Source organism: Tricharina praecox (assembly GCF_024521635.1).
Source record: "Tricharina praecox strain CBS 144465 chromosome Unknown BZA05scaffold_5, whole genome shotgun sequence".
Taxonomy (NCBI): domain Eukaryota; kingdom Fungi; phylum Ascomycota; class Pezizomycetes; order Pezizales; family Pyronemataceae; genus Tricharina; species Tricharina praecox.
In genome coordinates, this window is record NW_026250407.1 from 307,114 (window position 1) to 329,532 (window position 22,419).

At 52.5% G+C, this 22,419-nt stretch overlaps 9 protein-coding genes across 9 annotated transcripts; 6 read left to right on the forward strand and 3 right to left on the reverse strand.

The window, feature by feature from the left end:
- Positions 1-244: 244 nt before the first annotated feature.
- BZA05DRAFT_389404 (uncharacterized protein) lies at positions 245-1,062 on the reverse strand. Its single transcript, XM_051482768.1, has 2 exons — positions 890-1,062; positions 245-839 (listed from the first exon to the last, which is right to left on the reverse strand). Exons 1-2 carry the CDS (start codon positions 901-903, stop codon positions 308-310), a joined length of 546 nt encoding a protein of 181 aa, XP_051341919.1. The 5' UTR covers positions 904-1,062; the 3' UTR covers positions 245-307.
- A 30-nt stretch (positions 1,063-1,092) lies between these two features.
- BZA05DRAFT_389405 (uncharacterized protein) lies at positions 1,093-2,308 on the forward strand. The gene has a single exon (XM_051482769.1). The coding sequence runs from the start codon at positions 1,154-1,156 to the stop codon at positions 2,102-2,104; it is 951 nt and encodes a 316-aa protein (XP_051341920.1). The 5' UTR covers positions 1,093-1,153; the 3' UTR covers positions 2,105-2,308.
- A 529-nt stretch (positions 2,309-2,837) lies between these two features.
- BZA05DRAFT_349084 (P-loop containing nucleoside triphosphate hydrolase protein) lies at positions 2,838-4,619 on the forward strand. The gene is made up of 5 exons (XM_051481243.1): positions 2,838-3,068; positions 3,120-3,278; positions 3,411-3,809; positions 3,866-4,380; positions 4,442-4,619. Exons 1-5 carry the CDS (start codon positions 2,994-2,996, stop codon positions 4,473-4,475), a joined length of 1,182 nt encoding a protein of 393 aa, XP_051341921.1. The 5' UTR covers positions 2,838-2,993; the 3' UTR covers positions 4,476-4,619.
- A 783-nt stretch (positions 4,620-5,402) lies between these two features.
- Positions 5,403-8,320, reverse strand: BZA05DRAFT_389409 (P-loop containing nucleoside triphosphate hydrolase protein). The gene is made up of 7 exons (XM_051482770.1): positions 8,101-8,320; positions 6,892-8,064; positions 6,735-6,843; positions 6,386-6,682; positions 6,307-6,330; positions 6,034-6,240; positions 5,403-5,950 (listed from the first exon to the last, which is right to left on the reverse strand). The coding sequence occupies exons 2-7, from the start codon at positions 7,819-7,821 to the stop codon at positions 5,460-5,462; spliced, it is 2,058 nt and encodes a 685-aa protein (XP_051341922.1). The 5' UTR covers positions 7,822-8,064; positions 8,101-8,320; the 3' UTR covers positions 5,403-5,459.
- Positions 8,321-8,511: 191 nt separating this feature from the next.
- Positions 8,512-13,669, forward strand: BZA05DRAFT_389414 (uncharacterized protein). The gene is made up of 7 exons (XM_051482771.1): positions 8,512-8,821; positions 8,889-9,231; positions 9,289-9,481; positions 9,545-9,688; positions 9,758-10,790; positions 10,871-12,711; positions 12,770-13,669. Exons 1-7 carry the CDS (start codon positions 8,766-8,768, stop codon positions 13,441-13,443), a joined length of 4,284 nt encoding a protein of 1,427 aa, XP_051341923.1. The 5' UTR covers positions 8,512-8,765; the 3' UTR covers positions 13,444-13,669.
- Positions 13,670-14,262: 593 nt separating this feature from the next.
- BZA05DRAFT_389418 (glyoxylate reductase) lies at positions 14,263-15,699 on the forward strand. The gene is made up of 4 exons (XM_051482772.1): positions 14,263-14,467; positions 14,527-15,139; positions 15,194-15,433; positions 15,493-15,699. The coding sequence occupies exons 1-4, from the start codon at positions 14,427-14,429 to the stop codon at positions 15,595-15,597; spliced, it is 999 nt and encodes a 332-aa protein (XP_051341924.1). The 5' UTR covers positions 14,263-14,426; the 3' UTR covers positions 15,598-15,699.
- A 1,660-nt stretch (positions 15,700-17,359) lies between these two features.
- BZA05DRAFT_389421 (uncharacterized protein) lies at positions 17,360-18,331 on the forward strand. Its single transcript, XM_051482773.1, has 3 exons — positions 17,360-17,554; positions 17,605-17,792; positions 17,848-18,331. The coding sequence occupies exons 1-3, from the start codon at positions 17,527-17,529 to the stop codon at positions 18,175-18,177; spliced, it is 546 nt and encodes a 181-aa protein (XP_051341925.1). The 5' UTR covers positions 17,360-17,526; the 3' UTR covers positions 18,178-18,331.
- A 1-nt stretch (position 18,332) lies between these two features.
- BZA05DRAFT_389424 (uncharacterized protein) lies at positions 18,333-20,170 on the reverse strand. The gene is made up of 3 exons (XM_051482774.1): positions 19,906-20,170; positions 19,538-19,816; positions 18,333-19,481 (listed from the first exon to the last, which is right to left on the reverse strand). Exons 1-3 carry the CDS (start codon positions 20,075-20,077, stop codon positions 18,397-18,399), a joined length of 1,536 nt encoding a protein of 511 aa, XP_051341926.1. The 5' UTR covers positions 20,078-20,170; the 3' UTR covers positions 18,333-18,396.
- Positions 20,171-20,348: 178 nt separating this feature from the next.
- On the forward strand, positions 20,349-22,355 carry BZA05DRAFT_434208 (uncharacterized protein). The gene is made up of 2 exons (XM_051486311.1): positions 20,349-21,322; positions 21,379-22,355. The coding sequence occupies exons 1-2, from the start codon at positions 20,424-20,426 to the stop codon at positions 22,052-22,054; spliced, it is 1,575 nt and encodes a 524-aa protein (XP_051341927.1). The 5' UTR covers positions 20,349-20,423; the 3' UTR covers positions 22,055-22,355.
- The last annotated feature ends 64 nt before the right edge of the window (positions 22,356-22,419 follow it).

Genomic DNA, 22,419 nt, shown 5'->3' on the forward strand with positions numbered 1-22,419 from the left:
GGAGGGTGGGGTTTGCGCGGATAGTGGTGGTGGTGGATGTGGTGGTGGTGGTGGTTAACGAGTGGTGGTGGATGTGGTTTGAAGGTTTTGGTCGCGCTTGGTGTGAGTAGCTTGGTGTGAGTAATTTGGTGCAACGTTGGGTTTGTAAGGCTGCATGCGGCTTTACGGTGGTGGTCAAAGCATTGAGTATCACTCGACACCTCTTCACCTGAGGCTTCAAAGGAAATCAGGCAGCTCCTAGCACACATTCAAAAGCCGCTCTTCTCGACGGCTTGATTCTATCGCACATCCTTGGTATGTCTAGCAATTACTCGATCTCGTACTTCCAGAGCCCATCCCCCAAGTAGTGACCCGCCTCGACAGCGACACCCTTATTAATCTTTTTAATCTCTTCGGTCCCCATCTTGAGCATACCAATCATACACGCATTCTCCTTCCCCTCCGCACCGATCGCCACCACCGCGCCCGCCAATATCTCATTCTCCTTCTCTGGCAACTTCGCACCGGCACTGGTAAGACCGGGGCACATCAGCTGGGCACCGGCGAGCACGAAGCGGATCGCACCGCGATCCACTTGGATGCGCGGGAAAGCATGCGGATAGGCGTGCACAACACGCAGGTGCGGGATCAATGGGTCGTCAAAGTGCTGGAAGAACAAAACGTGGCTGTCCAGGGCGTAGAGTGTGAGCCGCTCCGGCAGCTTGATCATGTCGAGCTGTGACTTCTTCGGGAGGATCTCGTCGATGTGCGGGATTAACAGCGGGAATTGGTCGAGCAGCCGTTGTCGCAGCGAGCGCTGGATCGACGATTTGAGTTTCGACTTTTGGGCGGTTGTTACGCTGCGTTTTCTTGTCAGTTAAGGCATGGAGGAGGGGCGGTGCTGAAGTACGGTTTCTTGAACATCGCGTTGGTCAGTGGTGGTATTTGTGGGAAACTGTGGTGGTGGTGAAAGACGGCAGAGGGTGATGATGTAGTTGTAGTTCCTGGGCCGAGCGTGAAGCAATCGCGGGGTGTCTCCAGTTCGCACCCCTGCAACTCGAGACGCGCCGGGTAAAAACCACGCACAGACCACACCTTCTTTCCTCACCCAGCATCCTCAGCTGTCCCCAGCTCCCCAAACCACCTGACACGCGCCACCTCACGACCTAGCATCATGTCCGAATACTGGAAATCGATCCCCAAGTACTGGTGCAAGCACTGCAAAGACTTCGTCACGGACACACCTCTCGGGCGCAAAAACCACGACGCGACATCCAAGCACCAAAACGGTCTAAAGCGTTTCCTACGCGACATCCATCGCGACAACGAGCGCGCGCAGACCGCAACTGAGAATGCTAAACGCGAGGTTGAGCGGCTCAATGCAATTGTCAGCGGCGGGTCATCCTCTACGGCGGCGCAGCCGAACACGCAGTCGGTGGCGAAGCCGGAGGTTGCGCGAGGCGAGAAATGGGGGGCGGCCACCAGGGCCCTGACCGCAGAGGAAAAGAAGAGGCAGATGAAGGAGCTGGAGGCACTGGGTGTAGCAATGCCGGAGGAATTTAGAGGGGATTTGGCACTGCCCGGGGAGTGGTCGACGGTTTCGGTGACCTACGAGAAGCCGAAGATGACGGAAAAGGAAAGGATGCAGAAGGAGATTGCGGAACAGCAAAAAAAGGAGATGGACGAGGCTGAGAGAAAGCGTAAATGGGACGAGCTCGATGAGGATGACAAGGAGATTCGCAGCTTTAAGATTCAGGAGCGGACTTATCCTGGTGCGGCGGCGCCGGATGTCGATGTGGATTCATTATTTGGGAAGGGGAAGAGCAAGGTTAAGGTAGAGGAGGACGTACCTGTGGGCAAGCCGGTGGCCTTCAAAGTCGACAAGAAGGAAGAAGGTATCAAGAGGGAGGACGAGGCGGAGGACGAGGGGGAGGATACACGCGAGCCGCTAGTAAAGAGGGAGCGCTCTGAGAGTCCACCGGGAATCACAGTCAAGGCCGAGGAAACCAACGCACCAGATGTGGTCCTCAAGAAGGAGGAGGAGGAAGAAGAAGCACCCGCACCTGCTGCCAGTGGGGTGGTGTTCAAGAAACGGAAAGCTAAGAGCATGAGGAAGAAGGACTAGATGAGTCTTGTTTTGAATTCCGGTGCATGTTCTTACACGGCGTTTTTAGGTGTTGCTGTGGGTCCGGGAATGGGCCTCGTGATGGATGTGTCATGCTTGTTTTTGTAGAGCGCACGCATAGATTTTAATCGGTCAGTTTGATCAACAGTACCGCAACACGGTAGAACGTTTCTGTAAGCAAGATCATACTTCAGCTTCGTAGGGTTACGGTAGAGTGGTGTTCGGACAGCTCTGCCAAAGTGACACCTAGAGGGATATTCAGACGACAGAGCCCATTCAACCTTAATAGGTATTCTGCAATTATCGCTGTGGATTGGAATCGTCATTTGACAATCGTCTCGATCACATAGCATCACGGCGCGACATCATCGGAATCGAACCCCCAGAAAGGAAAAAAAATGTGGCTCCGCTGGTAAGGAACAAAGCGTCCTTGAACATCTCCAAAGAGAGTCCTATGCAAGCTCCAGCTGCGGAGCAAAAGAGTAATCTTCTTCACTCTCGGTACACCAGATAGAGGACACGGCAATAGAAATCGAATAAAGTGTCCTACAATAAAGGGTCCTGCAATGAGTGAAGAGGAAAGGAGAAGAAAGGGAGCGTAGAGTGGTGGGAAAATTTCGTTGGTTTTATATGGTAGCCAGCCGCTAGCGTACTTGGCGGAATGGTTGTGTGGCTGATGGTTGTGGCTCGATTAAACTTTTTTGAGCCCCAGGCGAGCGTTAGACAGCAACCCCTCTTCCCGTGCCCCTCATCACCCCCACTAGAAACCGCATCATCCGTTTCTGGCAACTCACCCACTACCAACCTACCACTCTTCGCGAGGCCAGTCTTCGTCACCTTTCCTCACCTTTTTCGATTTTTCTCCCATCTCAACTCGCAATTACCCACAATGCCTCCCAAGAAGGCCCAGGAAGAGAAGAAGATTATGCTCGGGCGGCCGGGAAACAGTCTGAAGAGTGGAATTGTGGGTTGAGCTGTCTTCTTCGGCGGTGCTTTTGCTCATGCAGGAGGATAGGTTGGTCTCGCGAACGTTGGCAAATCGACGCTTTTCCAGGCCATCACTCGATGCACTCTCGGAAACCCCGCCAACTTCCCGTACGCCACTATCGATCCCGAGGAGGCCCGTGTCGTCGTTCCCGATGAGCGATACGACTGGCTGTGTGAGCACTACAAGGTATATTCTCAAACGCAGCTCTAGCAATTCTGCTCCGAAGAAGTGCAAGGCGGCGGTGTTGCTTTCTTGCTTTCTTACTCCATTCATACCCCATCCAAGTGATACGACGCTGAGGAAGAATTCCGACTAAAGCCCCATTCTAAAGTTCCTGCGAACTTGACCGTTTACGATATCGCCGGATTGACGCGTGGAGCCTCGACCGGAGCCGGTCTGGGTAACGCTTTCTTGTCGCACATCCGCGCTGTCGATGCCATCTTCCAGGTTGTCAGGTGCTTTGACGATGCCGAGATTATCCACGTCGAGGGAGACGTCGACCCCGTGCGCGATTTGGGAATCATCAGCCACGAGCTGCAGGTCAAGGATATCGAGTTTGTGGAGAAGAACTTGGATGCCCTGAAGAAGCTCACCATCCGAGGTGGGCAGTCGCTTGAGATGAAGAAGCTCAAGGAGGAGCAGGCGATCGTTGAGGCTGTCCTGGAGCACTTGAAGAGTGGAAAGGATGTGCGCAAGAACAACTGGGGTACTAAGGAGGTGAGCGACTTTTCTGTCCCGATAGCGTACCGAGACGGTGCTCACGCAGTCATCAGGTCGAGATCATCAACAAGCTCTTGCTACTCACCGCCAAGCCCGTCATCTACATCGTGAACCTTTCTGAGCGCGACTTTATCCGCCAGAAGAACAAGTACCTTCCCAAGGTCAAGGCCTGGGTCGACGAAAACAGCCCCGGTGATGTCATCATTCCCATCTCCGTCATCTTTGAGGACCGCCTCACCCGCATGACCGACGAGGAAGTCGCCGAGGAGTGCAAGACCCTCAAGACCAAATCCCAGATCGGCAAGCTCGTCGTGACCATGCGCAAGGCCCTTCGTCTGATCTCCTTTTTCACCACTGGAACCGACGAGGTCCGGCAATGGAGTATCCGCGAGGGCACCAAAGCTCCCCAGGCTGCTGGTGTCATCCACGGTGACTTCGAGAAGACGTTCATTCAGGCCATCATCTCCCGGTATGCGGATCTGAAAGAGCTCGGTAGCGAAGCTGAGGTCAAGGCCGCTGGAAAGCTCCTCATCAAGGGCAAGGAGTATGTCATGGAGGACGGTGATATGTGAGTTCTACGCCCTCGCTTTTCCACGATGGTGCAATGGTTACTAATCTGCGAGGAACAGCGTCCTGTTCAAGGCCGGTGCTGCTAAGGGTTAGAGCGACATATCCAGCGTACATAGAAGGAATATGTGATGCGGGAACAAAAGCATTATCTTCTCTTGTTGATCATGAGCTACTTAGTGAAATGAAGTACGAAAAATGCCTCCTGGCTTTCGTCTCGTGGTGACTGGAAGATCGTAGACGGTGGCGGTCACAATTCCTAGAGCTTTCCTCATAGGGGTATCCACCGTGACTAGAAAATTTGGATCATTCCCATTATTCGGAGAGCTGCTGTAAAATATCACTCGTCAGCTAGTCATGGCCGAACACGAGCCCTTGCCCCATACTGACTGAGCTCTCTCTCCCATACTGACTGACGGAAACGAGCTACTTACTGTGCAGGTGCTCACTAAAGTAACTTGCCGTTTATCGCCGCCGCGATACCACAGCGTGAGATAAAAGAATCATCCAGGTGTTCCGATGTGGCGGCATCACCCCGTCGTTGTTATTGTGCATCGCGGGGCACCCGCCACTTTATAAGCATCGAGTTCATGTTTCCAGCACGGAAAAATCCCCGCGTGGTCTAGTAGTTTAGGCCACGCAATCGGCGAGGGGATCTGAGGGAAAGGTCCCGGCGAAAAACCGGCGAAAAACCTTTGTATTCAGCTCTTGGGGTTTCCAAGCCACCCGCCGGGGGTGGCGATGGTTTTTGGGTTTTGGAATCACGATGGAGCACGGGATATCACTCGGTGATAGCATGTGACACGCCTTGCGCTGTCGGCTTTTTTTTCTGTTTAATCATCGTTGCATTCGACCTGAGTAGATCATGGCAGATTATATAGAAAGGTAGCTTTCGCCCCCTAATGCCTCACCTCGCCCCTACCTCTTCCATAGGAGATGCTATGCAATTCAATGCAGTGCATGGAGGCCTCCGATTTGGGATTAGTGGAAGCGAGTGATATCAAAGGTATTCGAGATGGATTAGGCACGCAAAACGGCTCCATCTTATTGACGACATCTAGATACCTAGGCCAAATGAAATTACAACAGGCTTCCCCTTCTCACCAGCATAGTCGCAACCTCCTTGCAATTACATCCACACTCCGAACAGACCTGCTTCACCTCCGTGTTCCTCATTTCTTTCCCGCCCTTTCCGATCGTTCCCTTCCCTACCTGCTGCACATTATCAAAACACTCCCACACCTCCAAGAACATGACAAAGTGCTCCTCGGAGATCTTCTTCTGCTCCTCTCTTGCCAGAGTTCGGATGGTGTTCACCGCGTTTGCAATCTCGCGGCCGTTCATCTTGGCATGCTGCACTATCCGAAGTGCATCCTCCAGATCGATGTCGAATTCGTCGGGGGAAAGTCGTTGGAGCATTTGGCTCCATAGTGCTCGCCGTGTGACGTGGTCGGGGGGAGCGAACTGGAGTAAAAGGTGGATGCGAGACTTGATTGCAGGGTCGAAGCCGCTGCCGCGATTTGAGGTGAGGAAGATGATTCCTTGGAAGTATTCTAGATGGCGTAGGAAGACTTGTGCGCGGAAGAGTATGTGGGTGAGCTGCTATACATATTTCAAGGACGTTCAGAGCTCTGTGAGAGGGGGATGGTAATACCGGCAACCAGACTATTCTGCTCTAACCGGTTGGAGACACCGGTCAGCCTTGCTTCCAGAAAGACGTCACTTTCATCGATCAGTACGATGGCTTTCCACAATGCCGCGTACTGTAGAAACATCCTCAGGTTCTGGTCGATATGTGACACCGTAGAGCCAAGCTCACCGCTCGAAATGACGATGAGTACGCGTTTCGTATATTCGGACACTTGTAATGTTAACTACCCTGCGAGCTCATACGTGTGGGTGTGTATGATGGGGATCAGGTACGTACCGGATTCAGCCGTGAGTGTTTTGCCTGGTTTATTCGGTTAGTCGGTGGTTCGGCGAGCTATATACTAGTGGGGAATTACCTGTTCCGGGAGATCCATGAAGCAATACGACGAGGCCCTTTCCTTTGAGGTCCTGTTGATCTCTTGCACCATCATTGGGGTACTGGTGGGATGAGACCAAACAGCGGATGACCCGCTTTGGTTCATCAGGCAAAATAAGTGTGTCAAAGGAATTCGGATTCCAATTTGCGTCCTCGATCCGGTCGATATAGAATCTACCCCACTGCTTCAAAGAAGGACAGAAGCCCAGAACCCACGGAGGACAGAGCATAGGATCATTGCTTGGCCAAAACCTAATGATGTGGCTCGTCATGGAACCTGTCGACAATCAATGACTTCTGTAAAAATAATGGGGAGAGAGATCACTCACCATTTGGAGTTTCTTCTTCGGCCTGCAGCTCGTCTTCGAAAAGATAGGGATCATAGTAAGGACTCTCCTCTATGAAGGTTTTGGTGTCTACTATGATTCGGCCTTGGATCTGTGATGATATTAGACTCCACTATAACTCTTTGAGAGGGGAGCGCACTGTATGTGGGTTGAAGGTTCCTGCGTAGTGTTTTCTTTCCGGAGAAAAGAACTCTAGTGGTGGCTTGTGTAGTAGCTGTAGCTGTCCTCTATAGCGCCGAACATGTATTCCTCGCAGCGCCATGAAATGTTCGCCTCGTTTAGTCATCCTGTCGATCATGCCTTCCTGGTCTTTGGCGAAGGTCAAAGGATACGCATCCAATCTGGTAATCACTTGGGCTCGACCGATATTGCTCTCGCGGAGCTCGATAATCTCGCCCTCGCGGCCAGTGTCTATCCCATCGTAATTGGTACGGCTCGTAGTGAGACTAAGATATCTTCCCTCGCTGTCTTGTTCGTACTCCGTCTGTTCGAGTCGGAACAACTGTGAGTTCTCAGGCTTGTCGCCCCGCAGCACGAGAGAGCCCGGTCGGAAGATGGTCCACAAAAGCGAAAAGGAAATGTGGCCGGCTGCCACAAGTCTCTCTGCCTTCTTCTTGTCATCTTGTAGTTCGCTGTCCATAAAAGCTAGTAGAAATCTGAGATGCATGATCGTTTCGTCGTCGGCATTCTTTCGATAGTCTGCCAGTTCTTGCCAATGATGATACAGCAGCTTGAACGGGGATTCGATGGTCAAGGACTCGGTGAATTGCTCAGGATGGGCGGGATAGTACTTGACAATCTCGGAGAGAACTCGAAGGATGAATGGAGAGTTGATCTCGACTTTAGTGGAGACGAGCTCCTGCTTGACATTGAAAATCCTTCGATGTACTAGAGCATGCTCGGAGAACGCAGAGGCTGCTTTCGCCTCCGGGTTATCGCGCTTCGGAACCACTGTCAACTTGCCGTTTTTGTCGTATCGGTGGTCTAGTATCATCAGCTCGCACAGGCTGCCGACAGTTGGTTTAGCCATGGGATTGTCATTTGGAGGAGTGCTGTTGTTGGCCGCCATGTTTGGGGGATTGCAGTGAGGATAGCTGCCTGTAGTTAGAGGTCTGCCGTTCAAATACGCAGAGCTCCACTGATGTAATGATAACTTGCGGTGCCTTTGAAGCACTTCAGCCGCACCGATGGGGGTTCGGAATCGGGGTGCATTCTGATTGTTGTGATGGGATATGGAGGCCTAGTTGAGCCTTGAGGAGCCGATGAAGCTGGAGGCCTAGTTGAGCCTTGAGGAGCCGATGAAGCTGGAGGCCTAGTTGAGCCTTGAGGGGCTGATGAAGCTGGAGGCTCTGAAGCGCCTGTGACTCGAACGTATGATCTGTTTTGCAGCGAAGGCGGTATCTACACAGTTAGTTTCCGTCGAATGTAGGAGGACCCACAGACGCCAAGAGTGTATGGTAAAAGCAATTTTCTCCATTTCGAGATGGCCAAGAAGAACATTCACCAGAAACAAGGATATCTGCAACAAGCACATCCGCGTGTGGGGTGAAGTGTGTCGGGAGGAAGGGTGATCAGCGTGGGGAATCTGCTAGTTACTTGTTCGATGGCAGTAATATATGTTACACAGTCATGTTGAGAGAGACCAATAGATGATTTCCATGCAACGTACTGCACCACATTAGGCCGGCGGCTGAATAGAGTACATAGTACAGCGTATTTTGAGAAAGCCTACGCACTTGAGCGCTTGCCGTTTCTTGATCGATCAATCGTGCATGTCCCCACACCCTCACAACCTGAGCTATGGATCGCGGGGAAACGGCCTGTTGCGGAAGCCTCGCCATGGTTGGCTCAGCATTAACTGCTCACCGCGGACGGATAACAGCCGGGGCTGAAAACGAGCTCAGAATTCAGAAAGCCTCAAGTTCGGACCCCTCATCACACACCCCATTAACTACCACCCGCTCACTAAAACCATCCCACACCGATTAGTAGCTGGCATCGCAACAACTCGAGATGTCGACTCCAGACGAGAATCGCAGCAATGGAAACGTGCAGTGCAAGGCGAAAAGGTAAGCCAACTGGACATCCTGTTGGGTGATCGTAGCAGACAGCCCTTGACGGTAACCGTGTCCGCAGAGCGGCCGATGCTATGCTCCAGTGTGCGGAAAAGCTGGAGAAGAAGTCGAAGAAAAAATCTCGCTTCGCGGAGGAAGTTCTCAAGCCGGCTCGCCTTATACGCGAGTCTCGAGATCCCTCACGACAAAGTCAGCTAGGTGCACAAGAGCTTCAGGAGCTTCGGGGTCTGGTATGCGAGTTGGACAAAAATCATGGGACGACCTGCAAGAGTCGGAAAGCTAGCGAAGCTCTTCAACCTTTCATCGACGGAATTGCCCGCTACACTTCGGTTATGGATACTCTCGTTCAGAGTGATCCCACGGTTTCAGCTTTGGTGTGGGGAGGAGCGAAATTCATCCTACAAGTTCGTTCTGGTGCCTTCGCCCTGCCGTACTCGAACGTCCGAACTTACAATCTGTAGCTCGCAAAAGAGCATGCACAGCACTACGAGCAACTCACAGACTTCCTGGAAAGGTTGGGGCCTCACCTGAACTACCTCGGCTCATTATCGAAGACCTTTGATTGGTCAGACGAATTGGCGGGCATCTTGATGAAGTCCTACGAGGATGTGCTGCTTTTCTTTGAAGCGGTTTCCAGGATTTACGAACAATCGGGTATGTACTGTAGTCCCTAGTATCTTCGCCTTGCGGGATGATATTCGATGCTGATTCGCGGAGGTTTCAAAACCTTGATCGTCGGAGTCTTTTCGCCGTTTGGCAGGCGATGCACACAACTCACGGAACGACTAGAAAAGAATCTACAGTCAGTGCGGGATTCTGCCGACGCTGCACACTTTCATACGACGAGAAAATATGAAGAAGGTATGTGGGTCTCTTTAGAATCCCCTTCATATCTCGTAATCTTTTGGCTGATATCGAACTGGCATTTAGACAGAAAGCAAAAGGCTATCAACCAATGGCTCCAATCTCCAAGTAGCGATTCGCTTTACAAGAAGTGCATCGCCAACAGGCACCCTGGAACCTGTGAGTGGTTATTCGATGATCCGGCTTTCGAAAAGTGGGAGAAGGCCACATGGCAGAGTGAGCGAAACGAAAGGGTGCTCTGGATCCACGGTCCTCCGGGAATTGGCAAGACCTTCCTAGCTGTTTCCGTGGTTGAGAGATTGAAATTGTCGGATACCCAGAAGGTAGATCGAATGGGCACTGTGATTTACTACTTCTTCAGAGACGAGAAGTCGATGGATCCCCAGCAGCCTGGGAAAGGCAGATTGATATCGTTATTACGAAGCCTCGCCAGACAACTCGTGGATAGTATTCGAAACACTCGATCCCACGAGTTGCCGAAAGGGATCTGGGATATCCTCGAGGAAAGTGGTGGAGGGTGTCTATCCGATATCGAGTTGGGTGTGAAAGTGGTGCAGGTGCTTCTTGCCATTCTTCCCCGAGTTCATATCGTGGTCGACGGCTTGGACGAATGCACCGATCGGGACTCTCGAATGGACCCCCACTCTCCGGCCTGGAAATCTCCGAAAATGCTCCCATGGATCCTAGAGAGACTGGTTCAGGATATTGAGCAGCAGCATGGTACCGTCAAGTGGTGCTTCATGAGTTGTCCAGAAAACGACCTATCCACTCTATTCCAGAAGGTAAAAGCACCAAGCATACAGGTTAACTCCCAACGCACCGCAGAAGATGTCTGCTCCTACTTAATGGAATCCTGTAACAACTCGCTACCCCCCGACACCGATATTGAAGCGCTTGGCGTGGGGCTGGCCAAGTGCATATCTGCTTGCAACTTCCTCTACGCCAGACTGACCCTGGAAACCCTATTAGGGTACGGGGTCCCAACTCGTGAGCATTTAATGAAAGCGCTCTGCAGTTACAATCAAGAGTTTACTCCACGGTATCTCCGAGGATTAAGCCTGCTTGCTGGCAAAAGCCCGAACGAGAAGGAGCTTGCCAGGTGAGCTTTCCGTGATGCACTCATACAGACTCCTGCGTTCCGCCGTGAACCATGTACACCGTACTGAATTATTGTTTTAGGAGGATACTCGCCTTTGTTACGGTAGCTGAGAGGCCGCTCACTCAGAATGAGCTTATCGATGCACTTGCCGTCGATTTTACGGTACCACCCGGCGCAGAAACTTATTCCTACGATCGCCGACCGAAGCCGGAGAAATTCGAAGAGCTTTGTGCTCCATTGCTTGAGCTTGATCGGACCACCAATTACGCAAACCCGATCGTACGCTTCATTCACAGGACGGCCCGCGACTTCTTGCGTCAAGAACCCGAGAAAATCACGAATTTGCCTAACGAATGTCGAGCTTTCTTCGTGAGTGAAGATCAAAGACATCTCGAGTTCGGGCGGGTTTGTCTAGCCTATCTTTCTCGCCGAGAACATGCACATAAAACGACACCAGAGCTGATCGAATCACTTCGCAATAACGACGATGACTACGCATTTCTGAAGTACGCATCCATATTCTGGCATCAACACTTGAATTCAATACTCGGAACAGACGATGTTTTCAGGGCGATCACAAGATTCGTGAGATCATCCAAGTTTCTGACTTGTATCTGGGTTCAAAGTCAGTACGCACCGTACCAACTAGCACGGTATATGAGGGACGGCAACAGGGGCGGGATATTTTGTATCAACACCCCCGAGGATGTTTACTCGCTCGCCCCTGGTTCCTCTCAGTATTTCGCAGACCCTCTTCCAAAATGGCTTTCCGAATACAATGATGACGGGGCGAAATTGGTCTACGGCTGCCAGATGTTTATCAGGGAGTTTGGGCTGGTCCTTCTCCGTCGGCGGGGAGGAATTCGTCACTGCCACCCAGGTTCGCTTGGGCAGCTTAATTTCCTCCACACCCAAAGATCAGAAAGATGGAAGGCACTGGCTCTAGAGGAACACAGCGAACGCGTGGGAGGTCGGAGCCCCGTGAACCACTCAGAAAAGCACCTCTTTTCTGTTCAGGCTTCGCCGACAGAGATCACTATATGGTCAATCGTGGTTGAACCGGACGCAAAACCCTCGACGAGTCTCCGTTGTTCTGTCAAAGAGTGGCAAATCTCTCTCACCCGATTGAAACCCAAGTTGAGAAGAGAAACGAAGCTTGTATTTTCTCCGAAATCATCGGACGCTACTTTCCAAAGGGCCTGGTTACAGGTTTCATCCGACACATTTGCCATCCATTCGGATGGTGAAACAATCTTCTCACTCGGATCCGACTCGCTTGACATCTTCCGGGCATCATTCAATTCGGAATGCATCCGTACGGTTAACGGCGAGATACTCACACAAATCATGCTCGCACACTCCCCCGATGGTGGAAAAAGGATGATTTTCCGCAACAAACATTATGTGAGCCACGGCAGCACTTCTGCAACTTCATACTGTTGGTTGAAGTTTGCCGGAGACCAACTGCAGGATGGTGTCGCAAGCAATATTTGTGACGATGATTTGTCCCCTGACGCTTTCGATATCGATTCCGATACAGCTGAGTCCGATTCCTATTCCGATTCCGATTCCGGTTCCAATTTCAATTTCAATTCCGATTCCGAACCCAATCTGGAATTGACAGACGACACGGGATATTCGTCTGACAGCGATGATTCCAGTGCCACTGGCCTACCGGAGAAGTATATCTCGTGCAATAGTCTCGTCATCTCTCCCGACGATCAAGATCCTCAATGGTTTCACTTCGAAACGACAGAGCTGCCATTAAGACAATCGCCCCCGACCTTTCATCCGACAAAGAGTTTTGTTTTGCTTCCATTGGATGGTTCGACGACGGTGGTCATCGACTATTCGACGGGTAAAATGAAGAACGTTAACCACTCGAAGGATCCGGAATACAACGGTGCTCCTGTTGCAAGAGGTACTTGTCTTCTTAAGGACATTTGCGAGATTAAGATACAAGGACTAACTTGATCTAGTTTACAGTTTCTCGAGCTCCGGAGACATGTTGCACCAGGTCACAACCACCCGGGACTTCTCAGACGGCTTTAAATGGGACATTGAGATCAGTCGCCTCGAGTTTCTAGTTGATGAGTCGCTAGATGTCGAAACGGTCTCTCTGAGAAGCGAAACAAAGTCACACGTCTCCTGGATCTCGCCGTATCGGAATCCCTTCGAAGTCCCCGAGCATCCGGAGCTTCCATTCATGCTCTCGTGGAGTGAAACCCACCTTTATATCGTCTTTGGGGCCTGTGAAGTTTACATCTGCCGAATTCTTCTCTCACATGGGGACAACGAAACTTGCGAAAACGTCGCACCCAAGGTCGAAGTGCTGCAAGAACCGGCATTCTTGCCAGCATCAACCACCGAACGCTCGTTCTCCTTTCTTCCACAAATGCGTGGGGGAAAGGAGTATGCATTGTTCGCAATCTGTGGGAACGCCGAATTACCCCCCGCGCTTATCTGGAAGGACGTGGAAGCGGACTTGGGAGGATGGAAAGACTACAGTGGGACACATATCGGACAAAGTGAGGACGCGGAGATTGATGATATGAAGGGGCGATATTCGTGCAATGCACTGACTTTTGATGTTCCTATTCGGTCGGGGCTGGAGTGGAATACGAGGTATGAGGTTGTTTGCGGAGGAGGGTAATGGGACGTGGAATATCTCGATGACTTCGATTTGCGCAAAGGCACCATGGTTTGCTGGTTAGGTGGGGAAATTGAGTAGTTCTGTGGATGGAATGGGGCAGATTTGTATATATGGTGGTGCACTGGTTTTGTGCTCTGTTTTTTTTATACATAATGACACTCATGTACCATGGTATCGGAGGCCTCCATAAAAATTCGTGCTAAAGACGGCCTGTTCGTCTGCCAGCTGCATTTTGAATACCTATGATACCACACAAAATTGAGATGCAGTTTGAAACCCTCAGTTTCCGAGCGATGTGTGACCGTTCGGCACACCACCCCACGTTAACAATTTGAGAAACTGCATATTGTCGACTGAGCCACAATACACATCGAAAGTGTGGCGTGCCGTTGAATATCTGGATTGCCGAACGGTTCATCGTGGGAGATGAGAGTTTGCAGCTGCAACTTTGGTAACCTTCAACTCGTTAGAAACCCAAGGTTTGAAAAATGCAGCTGGCACCCGAACAGGCCCTTATATATTAGTCGATCAGCACTGCTTTGAGGCTCTGAGAGAAGGTTAGTTACTCCAGATCTTCTTATTCAATCCTGGCGAACACGTGATTCACCTAGATCTATATTGGATTGCGGTAGCACTGCTGCCACTGGCCTTCAGAAGTTCAGATGCACGGCAGATGTTTCGGTAGCGATAGTTAAAACTGGGAGCAGCATCTTGCAAGTGCTCTCCCCATGCAGCAAAGATTCGCCATCGGTGCAATTCCGCCCGTCGCGTGGACCCTGTAGGGTACAGCTGCGATAAGATAGGTGGGTAAGCTTCCGTACCCCACCATTTCGCGCCGATGTCATCGCGGGCAGTCCCGCATCTAACCAGCCTGGCGGACGGACAAACAACTGCGGTGGAAACTGTTTTATATGTACCCCCAGGCACCTCGCTGTTCTTACATTTACTGCAACGTAACTTAAGAAGCACCTTACACCGCTGCGATGACTAAACCAAAGGTCCTCCTGCTCGGCAACATCACCCAGTACGCCCCCATCCATCCCCTTTGACTTGGCAGACAGCTTAGAACTAACCCATCATCAGTGCAAAGAAAGAGTGGGAAGCCCTCTCCTCCATCGCCACGCTGATCACACCGACTTCCACGGACCGCACCGACTTCCTGGCCGAGTGCTCATCGGGCGCCTTCACCGAAGTTATAGCGGCGTACCGCACCTTCGCCTCTGTCTCCATCACGGGGCTGATCGACACCGAGCTCGTAGCCGCGCTCCCCACCTCGCTCAAATACCTCTGCCACAACGGCGCAGGTTACGACCAAGTCGACGTGGCCGCGTGCACCGCCAAAGGGATCCGCGTCTCCAACGTCCCTACGGCGGTCGACGACTCCACCGCCGATGTGAACCTGTTCCTTATCATCGGCGCGATCCGCAGGTTCAACCGGGGAATGGTCGGGCTGCGGAGGGGCGAATGGCTGAAAGGATGCAAGCTCGGACATGACCCGCAGGAGAAGGTGCTGGGGATTCTGGGAATGGGCGGGATCGGAAGAGCACTGAAGAAACGGACCGATGCGATGGGGATGAAAACCATCTACCACAACCGGAACAAGCTGTCGGAGGAGTTGGAGGAAGGCGCAGAGTATGTTTCGTTCGATGAGCTGCTGAGCAGGAGTGACGTCATCTCGCTCAATCTGCCGTTGAACGTAGGTCCCCTTCCGAGATGGTAGAGAGACGCGGATGGTAGCTGATGTAAACAGAAACACACCCGCCACATCATCTCCACCGCCGAATTCAACAAGATGAAGGACGGCGTTGTGATCATCAACACCGCCCGCGGAGCAGTGATGGATGAAGATGCACTCGTGAAGGCACTTGACAGCGGGAAGGTGGCAAGCTGTGGCCTCGACGTGTTTGAAGACGAGCCGAATGTGCATCCCGGCCTCGTCGCCAACGAAAACGTTATGCTGGTGCCGCATATGGGGACTTTTACGTATGAGGTATGTTTGCTTCGTACCGGCGAGGGAGGATGCGAGGCTAATGGTGCTGGCGGTGATAGACACAGTATAAAATGGAGTGCTGGACGATTGAGAATGTTCGCATGGCGGTGGAACAGGATACTCTTAAGAGCATTGTACCAGAGCAGGCGAGTGCCAAGTTTTAGAGGACTGAGTAACGGGCAACCAGCGAATAGAATAGATTTCACAGTAGAGAGTCCGAGAAATGATGCGCATGTGACATAGCGGGTGGATTTGATCGATTGGGGTTTGCGCTGTGCCGGAGTCCTCATACATAGCGTTTCTTCCTGGGTAAGGAATTATGCGCTTCGGATCTTATATGCGCTCAACGCATCCTTCTTGAAAGCCTTCCGTCTTTGGTGTGCCAGTAGAGGCGGAGGGGATCGTAGTGCCAGCACTATTACTGGCCACGACGGCCGTCCTTTTCCTAGGAGGGGGAATAAGAGGCTTGGAAGTGTTAAAATATGTCTCTGGATATCAAATTGTTCAGCCATGATTTATACCCTCCCGGACGAATATTGACTGCCGTTGTAGTGGTGGGATGGGGACTCGGAGGCGTGGTGAAGATGCTAGTCATATCATAGTCCATCACTCTGCAGATTAAATAGCGTCCACGTGCCGTTCAAACTAACGCGTAATTTTCGCCGACAGGCTTGGCATTGTTTCCCTACAAAACTCGCCGATTTCGCTCCTTCTCTTAATTCTGGTTCTTTGTAGAATCTCGTTCACGAAAGTGAACGTTTAAAATCTTTGGAATTTTGCTAGAGCATCCCGGTGACGAGCGTCAAACAATGATTCTCCCGACCGGAATGTGTGGACACCGAAGAGACAGTGACAGATCCGTTGTTCCTCGTGGCAGGCGATAGCTTGCCAGCTTTTTTGTCCTCTCGCGGGGCATCTGGGTTGAGGGGCAGCGGAACGACATCTTTTGACTTTCATGACTTTCTTATGTGACTTTCTCGAGATCTTGCCTTTTGCGGCGATGATGAGGGGCACATGAAGGAATGCGTCACTCGGGGAACGCGATGCTGTTTGGCGGTGAGCAAGGCAGTTAGTTCGTGGAGGAAGCCGTTTGTCGTTCCTGATCGGCGAGGCTGGAGGTTTTCTCTCGGTTGGAACGGTGGCCGACGCCTTACCGCGACCATCACCAGTCCATCTGCCTGCAACCTCGAGCGCTCCCATGACGCCATCCATTATCATATGTACATGTAATCGTTCCTATTTATTATTTTGTCTAGACCCCATTATTTGCTCAATCGCTGTCATCGAAAAAGTCCACCGCAGCCTTTCTCTTCCTCGTCTTCTTGCCTGTCTGCTCCTCCCTCATCGTCAGGATCTATCGCGCAGAGCAAAGTACTTAGCATTCACCCTCATCACATCCAGCCAGCTGTCCCAAATGGAAACATACCCTCTCTCGCACCTCCAGCTCATCCCTCTTGACCTTGGTACCGCGCATGAGCTGCTTGACGGCGTCCTCTATGCGCTTCTTCTCCTCGGCCTCATGCTGTGCGCGCGCCGCCGGGTCGAGATCGTTGACGTCGACGGTGGCCAAGAGCTTCTTGCTCGAGGTCTTCTTTCGGCGGGGCTTGGAGGAGGAGGGTTTACTCGGTGTGCCGGCGAGCAGGCTATCGAGGGCCTTCGAGGCAGCGTGGAGGGTCGAGGTCGTCATTTCGTCGGGTTTTGTGGAAAAGTAGAGTGCGCCGTAAAGATTGTTTCGTTCGTCGGCGCCACTTGGTGGTGAGAAACTTCGCGTCTTTTGCTCGCGGCCTTGAAGAAATTTCAAAAACTGGCGATAAGATCTCCGGCACATGCTAGCCCGATAAGAATGGTCACGTGAGCTCAATCGCTGGGCGACTACTGTGACATCATCGGTTTCACAGCCAGCTCCCTGTTACGTGCATCCAACCACCACCGCCCACAGCCCACCACCGCCCACAGCCCACAGCCCACCCCAATCCACCGCTTTAAAGAGCTCCTCTTCCCCCGTTCTTCTCCACCAAAGTACCTTCATCATCGCATCATAATCCACCCTCTCAACCACACCAAACACTACAATCCACATCACAAATATCGCAATGGACGTTTACTACTACTTTAACTACAGCATGTACCCCCGGCTCCCCTCGTTTCCCAGCAAATCTGACGAACCACAGTGTCCGCGGGATGGATGGTGCTTGAGGCAATTCCGTTGATCTTCTCGCCCACGGTGATCATCACCCTTCTCTCGCCCGATGTCCGCGAGTCCACCGCGCTGGAGGAGTACCTCTCGCGCTCACTAGGGATCACCCTCATCGCCTTCGCGATTCTAAACCTACTCCTAACCGGCAGTGTGCCGCTGACGGTAGACACCTCCGCATTCCCTTCACACCGTACCCCCAGACTAACATGTCTCCCAGTCCGCCCTCTCCGAGCCTGCAGCGCACGGCACCTCCACTGAACTCGCCGACCCAACAGCTCCCTACGCCGTCCCTTCGCTGACGATAACACTCACGTACCACTGCGCCGTCGCCTTCTACTGCTACACCATGTACACAGCTGGCCACGCATTTACCTACATCATTGCTGTTGTTGCGCACGCGCTGTTTGCGGCTGTTGGTGGTTGGGTCATGCTCTTTGGTGCGAGCAACGGTCACATCTCCCGCAAGACTGGCGCCGACAAGAGGACGTCCGGCTTCCCGTTTAAGAACGTCGAGGCCGACAAGAAGAACGCGATGAAGAAGTTGTAAGCACGCAGGCTGCCAGGAATGGATGGGGGAATTGGCGCATGATAAATTTGTTTGATTTCTCATTTGTTTCATTTACGATGGGGTTTCAGGTTGTGGGTTTCATGCACTGGGGTTGTATCATAGGCGATTACAACGATTGACCGTTCCACATCGGGTATCATTGTGATATCATATCTTCCATTTTATGACAGCCGTATACTAGGTATTCCCATTGGCTGGCTACGCACACTCTACGCGGATCCTCACGCTCTTCCCCTCCACTGACAACCCCACCTCCTTCGTATCCTCCGGCCCACCAAGCACCGTCTCGTCCCCCTCGTCCCCCCCTCCACAGACCAACCTAACCTTCATGGGATCAATACCAAACCACCTACCAACACAGGCCCTCAGAGTACTTAACGGCATGCCCCTAGGCACCCTCTTAGTGACCTCCTTCTCCAACCCGACCAAGACCATATCCACCAGCCTCGCCGCAAGAATTTTCTCATCGGCAGCCTCCTTCGCAACCGCCGGCTCTCCATGGAGTCTACACAGCTCGTCCCACCTAGCATGGCGCGTCAGCACCGCCTCCCGCGAGTCGGTAGTCGTAGACAGTTCCTTTGCCACCCGCGAGAGATACCATATCTCGGCGTTCTCTCGCTCCTTGGGCGTGATGGTACTGTGGTTCAGGATGGTGACGCAGGCGGGTAGCCGCCCGATCGTTAGCATGTGCGCTTCCTCCAGGGTGACGCCGTCGGTGCTGAAGAGAGGGTTGTGCGAGATTCGGAGGCTGGTCAGGTGTGGCGTGCTTGGTGGAAGCGCATCGAGGGCTGTGAATGTCGGGAGCGTGTTGTAGGCTAGGTCGAGGCGGGTGAGGGTTGGGAAGGTGGTTCCGGGCGCCGTGGTAAGCGTAGAGATGGTGTTGTGCGCTAGGAGGAGAGTGGTGAGGTTGGGGAGGGAGGAGAGGGCGGAGATCGAGGAGAGGGAGGGGAAGGTGTTGTAGCTTAGGTCCAGGGCTGTGACGGAGATGGGGAATGGGTGCGGTGATGGAATGGAGGAGAGCTCATTGTGTGGGCCGATTAGTGTTTTGACGTCCGGGAAGAGGGAAAGCAGCTGGCTGAGCTCGTTCCAGTCCAGCAAGACATTGGCGATTTCGAGAGAGGTGATGCCGCTGAAGGCTGACTTGTTGCCGTCGGATACACCAAAGGAATTGAAACGGTTTCCGCTTATCCGTAATGCATGGAGCCGTGGAAGTGCTGAGCAGATGAGTGCTACATCCTCCAGCTTTTCGAAGCGGTTCCGCGAGATGTCGAGCTCCTCGATGTCTTCACCCGGATAGTTAGCACCTATGTGATCCGGTAAAGCTGGTGGGCGAACATACTGGGGCATGTAGCACGGATGACTTCGACGTCGTCAACGCAATCGATTCGGAGGCCGTCAAGAAGGATAATCTTGAGCTCTTGCAGCTGCGAAAGCTTCTTGATGATTTTCTCGAACCCAATCTCTTCAAACACCTTATTCGCCGTGAGGATGATCTCGGCATGTTTTCCGGGCGGATCCTCATCGGTAGTATATTTCTTCCTCAGGCCCTCGATGAACGACAGTGAGGTATCGGGCTTTCTCGTCGGTCTAATGAAGGATCCCGAGCCCGGTATCTTACCTACAACTCACGTCAACCATGAACCAAAGAAGGTACACAAAAAATCCGAAAGCTACATGTGAGCTGGATGAAGCTCTCTAAGTACGTACATTCGAAGTACCTCCTCCCCTGGTGAAAGCCCGAATGTTTCCCGCGTAGAACGTCGTCCCACTCAACACCCAGCCATTCTCCCTTTGTATCGCCTACACATCCGATGTATCGTATTGTGCATAGCGCCCCGTCGTAGGAGAGTCGCTGGCTTATCCGAAACGAATCTGACATCTCTTCTGACTTCCTTGTCGTTCGTTATGGTGGAGGTGGTGGCGAGAAGCTGTACTGTGGGGGGAGCTCATCCGGGTAGTGGAGCTAGAAGCGGAAACCCTGTCGAACGGGAGAATAAGCTGGGCAGACCTTTCTTTTCCGGGGGCGTTGTGTGGCGCTAACCAGGTGGCGCAGTTGGAGCCGGGTACCAGAGTAAACCTTGGGCAAAAAAAGTTGGTGAGCCGAAGAGCCCGCTGCCCGACAACGACCTTAAGTGCACCCGTTCGTCCTCCACGACACGACACGACACGACACGACACGATAAACACCCCACCATCTTTCCACCGGGCTTGAAATACTATACATCATGCAGGCAGCGAGACGAGGTGTTGCCACGACAATTGTCCACGGATTGCGGGGGCCTTCCGTCAGGCCGGCGGCGTTACGTATCGGCGGAAATCAGCGGATACAACTACAGCTTTCGGGAGAGCGGGCGAGGCCATATTCGCTGCTGGTTGACAGACGAGCGGGTGCTGGGGTAGCTCAGGTTTCGCAACTGCAGCTGCGCAGCGAGTTCTCAACGCTGGGGCAATGGAGGAACAAGGACGCTAAACCATCAATCCCGGAGGAGGCGGAGAAAAAGGTAGACGAGGAGGCAAAGGCTGAGGAGAAGCCTGAGAACGAGGAGAAGAAGGCGGATGAAGATGACAACAAGAAGGGCCAGGAGGAGAAGAAGAAGGAGGAGCCCCCGCCACCACCACCCCCGCACGGTGACAAGTCCCCGTTGGCCGTCTTCATGGAGACACTCCAGACCGAGTTCAAGAAGTCACAGGAGTGGCAGGAGTCCACCAAGCAGCTCGCCTCCACTGCGAATCAGTTCACCGAATCCCCGGCCGTCCGAAAGGCGCGTGAAGGCTACTCGAAGACCGCCGAGGTCGCCGGAAAGGTCGGAGGAAAGACGGCAGAGACTCTCGGAAAGACAGCATCTGCAGTCGGAAAGGGTGTCGAATGGACCTGGAACACGCCGGTCGTCAAGGCTGGACGAACAGCGGTGAAGAAGACGGGAGAGGGTGTTGCCCAGGTCACCAAACCTGTTCGGGATACGAAGGTGTACAAAGACGTGACGAGCAACATCAAGGAGGTCGTCGATGACGGCGCTAGCAGTCGGTATGGTGGTTTCTTGGAGCGTGAGGAGCGCAAGAAGCAGCGTGAGCTGCGGGAGATGAAGAACCCCCACAAGTATGAGAAGTTTGACGAAGATCCTGAGTATGTTTCCCCACACCATCTACCTCCCTGGAGCAATAATTGACCTATATCTACAGAGCTGGCACCAACGTAACACTCCACAAAGACGCCCAATGGAAAGAATCCTGGCGCGAGTTCCGCGACTCCAATAAGTTCATCCAAGGAATCTTCAGCGCACGCAAGAACCTGGAGGAATCAGAGAACCCATTTATCGAGGCTGGCCGCAGCATTGCCGACCGTTTCGCCGGTTTTTTCGCCGAGAACGAAACTGCCATGGTCATCCGCAAGATGCGTGAGATTGACCCCAACTTCCAGCTCGAGCCTTTCCTGCGTGAGCTCCGAGAGTATATCCTCCCGGAGGTCCTCGACGCATACGTAAAGGGCGACACCGAGACCCTTAAGGCGTGGCTCTCGGATGCTCAGTTCAATGTCTACGCTGCGCTGAACAAACAATACGCCACTAACGGACTGATGTTGGATGGAAAGATTCTCGATGTCAGAGGTGTCGACGTTCTCCAAGCCCGCATCCTGGACCCTGGTGACATCCCTGTGTTCATCATCACCTGTAAGACGAACGAAGTGCATGTGTACCGGGACCTGAAGACGAAGGAGCTCAAGGCCGGGGTCGAGGACAAGGTGCAGCAGGTCACATACGCCATCGGAATCACACGTCTGGCAGACGAGGTTGCAAACCCCGAAACGAATGGCTGGCGGTTGATCGAGTTGCACAAGAGTGCTAGGGACTTCTACTAAATAATTCCCTTTTCCTGCTTGTCGTGTTGCTTGTTGATTTTCGTCGGGTGCTATGTGCTACGGTTGCGATTTGGGCGTTTGATGAGTGCATGTGTGGTTACTCCCCTCTGGTTTCTTTCCTAGATTTTTGAGATGTATTCCGATGTGCTGACACGGTTGTAAATACTTCTTTTCTCCCCTTTTTTTTTACCTTCTCTGGTGCGTAAGCAAGTACCTACTGTATAGTGAAGGGGGTGTGTAAAATAGTGATAGAGTCCCGTCAGGATATGATAGCAATGCCATGCAGGTGGGTTGACGTGATATCGACGAGTCTCAAAGCTGGGCCCAACTGAATGGTAACACATATTTTGAAGCGCTGACGCAGC

Bases quoted from the DNA above. Each gene is read 5' to 3' on its own strand.
- BZA05DRAFT_389405 (XM_051482769.1), top strand. From the start codon at position 1,154: ATGTCCGAATACTGGAAATCGATCCCCAAGTACTGGTGCAAGCACTGC.
- BZA05DRAFT_389409 (XM_051482770.1), bottom strand. From the start codon at position 7,821: ATGGCGGCCAACAACAGCACTCCTCCAAATGACAATCCCATGGCTAAA. The intron at 6,683-6,734 runs GTGAGTGATCTC...GATTGTCGACAG, and splicing joins CGAAGAAGAAACTCCAAATG to GTTCCATGACGAGCCACATC. The intron at 5,951-6,033 runs GTATTACCATCC...TCCGCGCACAAG, and splicing joins GCAGAATAGTCTGGTTGCCG to TCTTCCTACGCCATCTAGAA.
- BZA05DRAFT_389421 (XM_051482773.1), top strand. From the start codon at position 17,527: ATGGACGTTTACTACTACTTTAACTACA. The intron at 17,555-17,604 runs GCATGTACCCCC...GACGAACCACAG, and splicing joins TTACTACTACTTTAACTACA to TGTCCGCGGGATGGATGGTG. The intron at 17,793-17,847 runs GTAGACACCTCC...CATGTCTCCCAG, and splicing joins CCGGCAGTGTGCCGCTGACG to TCCGCCCTCTCCGAGCCTGC.
- BZA05DRAFT_389418 (XM_051482772.1), top strand. From the start codon at position 14,427: ATGACTAAACCAAAGGTCCTCCTGCTCGGCAACATCACCCA. The intron at 14,468-14,526 runs GTACGCCCCCAT...ACCCATCATCAG, and splicing joins CTGCTCGGCAACATCACCCA to TGCAAAGAAAGAGTGGGAAG. The intron at 15,434-15,492 runs GTATGTTTGCTT...TGGCGGTGATAG, and splicing joins TGGGGACTTTTACGTATGAG to ACACAGTATAAAATGGAGTG.
- BZA05DRAFT_349084 (XM_051481243.1), top strand. From the start codon at position 2,994: ATGCCTCCCAAGAAGGCCCAGGAAGAGAAGAAGATTATGCTCGGGCGG. The intron at 3,069-3,119 runs GTGGGTTGAGCT...GCAGGAGGATAG, and splicing joins ACAGTCTGAAGAGTGGAATT to GTTGGTCTCGCGAACGTTGG. The intron at 4,381-4,441 runs GTGAGTTCTACG...TGCGAGGAACAG, and splicing joins GTCATGGAGGACGGTGATAT to CGTCCTGTTCAAGGCCGGTG.
- BZA05DRAFT_389424 (XM_051482774.1), bottom strand. From the start codon at position 20,077: ATGTCAGATTCGTTTCGGATAAGCCAGCGACTCTCCTACGACGGGGCG. The intron at 19,817-19,905 runs GTACGTACTTAG...CGTGAGTTGTAG, and splicing joins GGGGAGGAGGTACTTCGAAT to GTAAGATACCGGGCTCGGGA. The intron at 19,482-19,537 runs GTATGTTCGCCC...ATCCGGGTGAAG, and splicing joins CATCCGTGCTACATGCCCCA to ACATCGAGGAGCTCGACATC.
- BZA05DRAFT_389414 (XM_051482771.1), top strand. From the start codon at position 8,766: ATGTCGACTCCAGACGAGAATCGCAGCAATGGAAACGTGCAGTGCAAG. The intron at 9,482-9,544 runs GTATGTACTGTA...TGATTCGCGGAG, and splicing joins CAGGATTTACGAACAATCGG to GTTTCAAAACCTTGATCGTC. The intron at 10,791-10,870 runs GTGAGCTTTCCG...TTATTGTTTTAG, and splicing joins AACGAGAAGGAGCTTGCCAG to GAGGATACTCGCCTTTGTTA.
- BZA05DRAFT_434208 (XM_051486311.1), top strand. From the start codon at position 20,424: ATGCAGGCAGCGAGACGAGGTGTTGCCACGACAATTGTCCACGGATTG. The intron at 21,323-21,378 runs GTATGTTTCCCC...CTATATCTACAG, and splicing joins AAGTTTGACGAAGATCCTGA to AGCTGGCACCAACGTAACAC.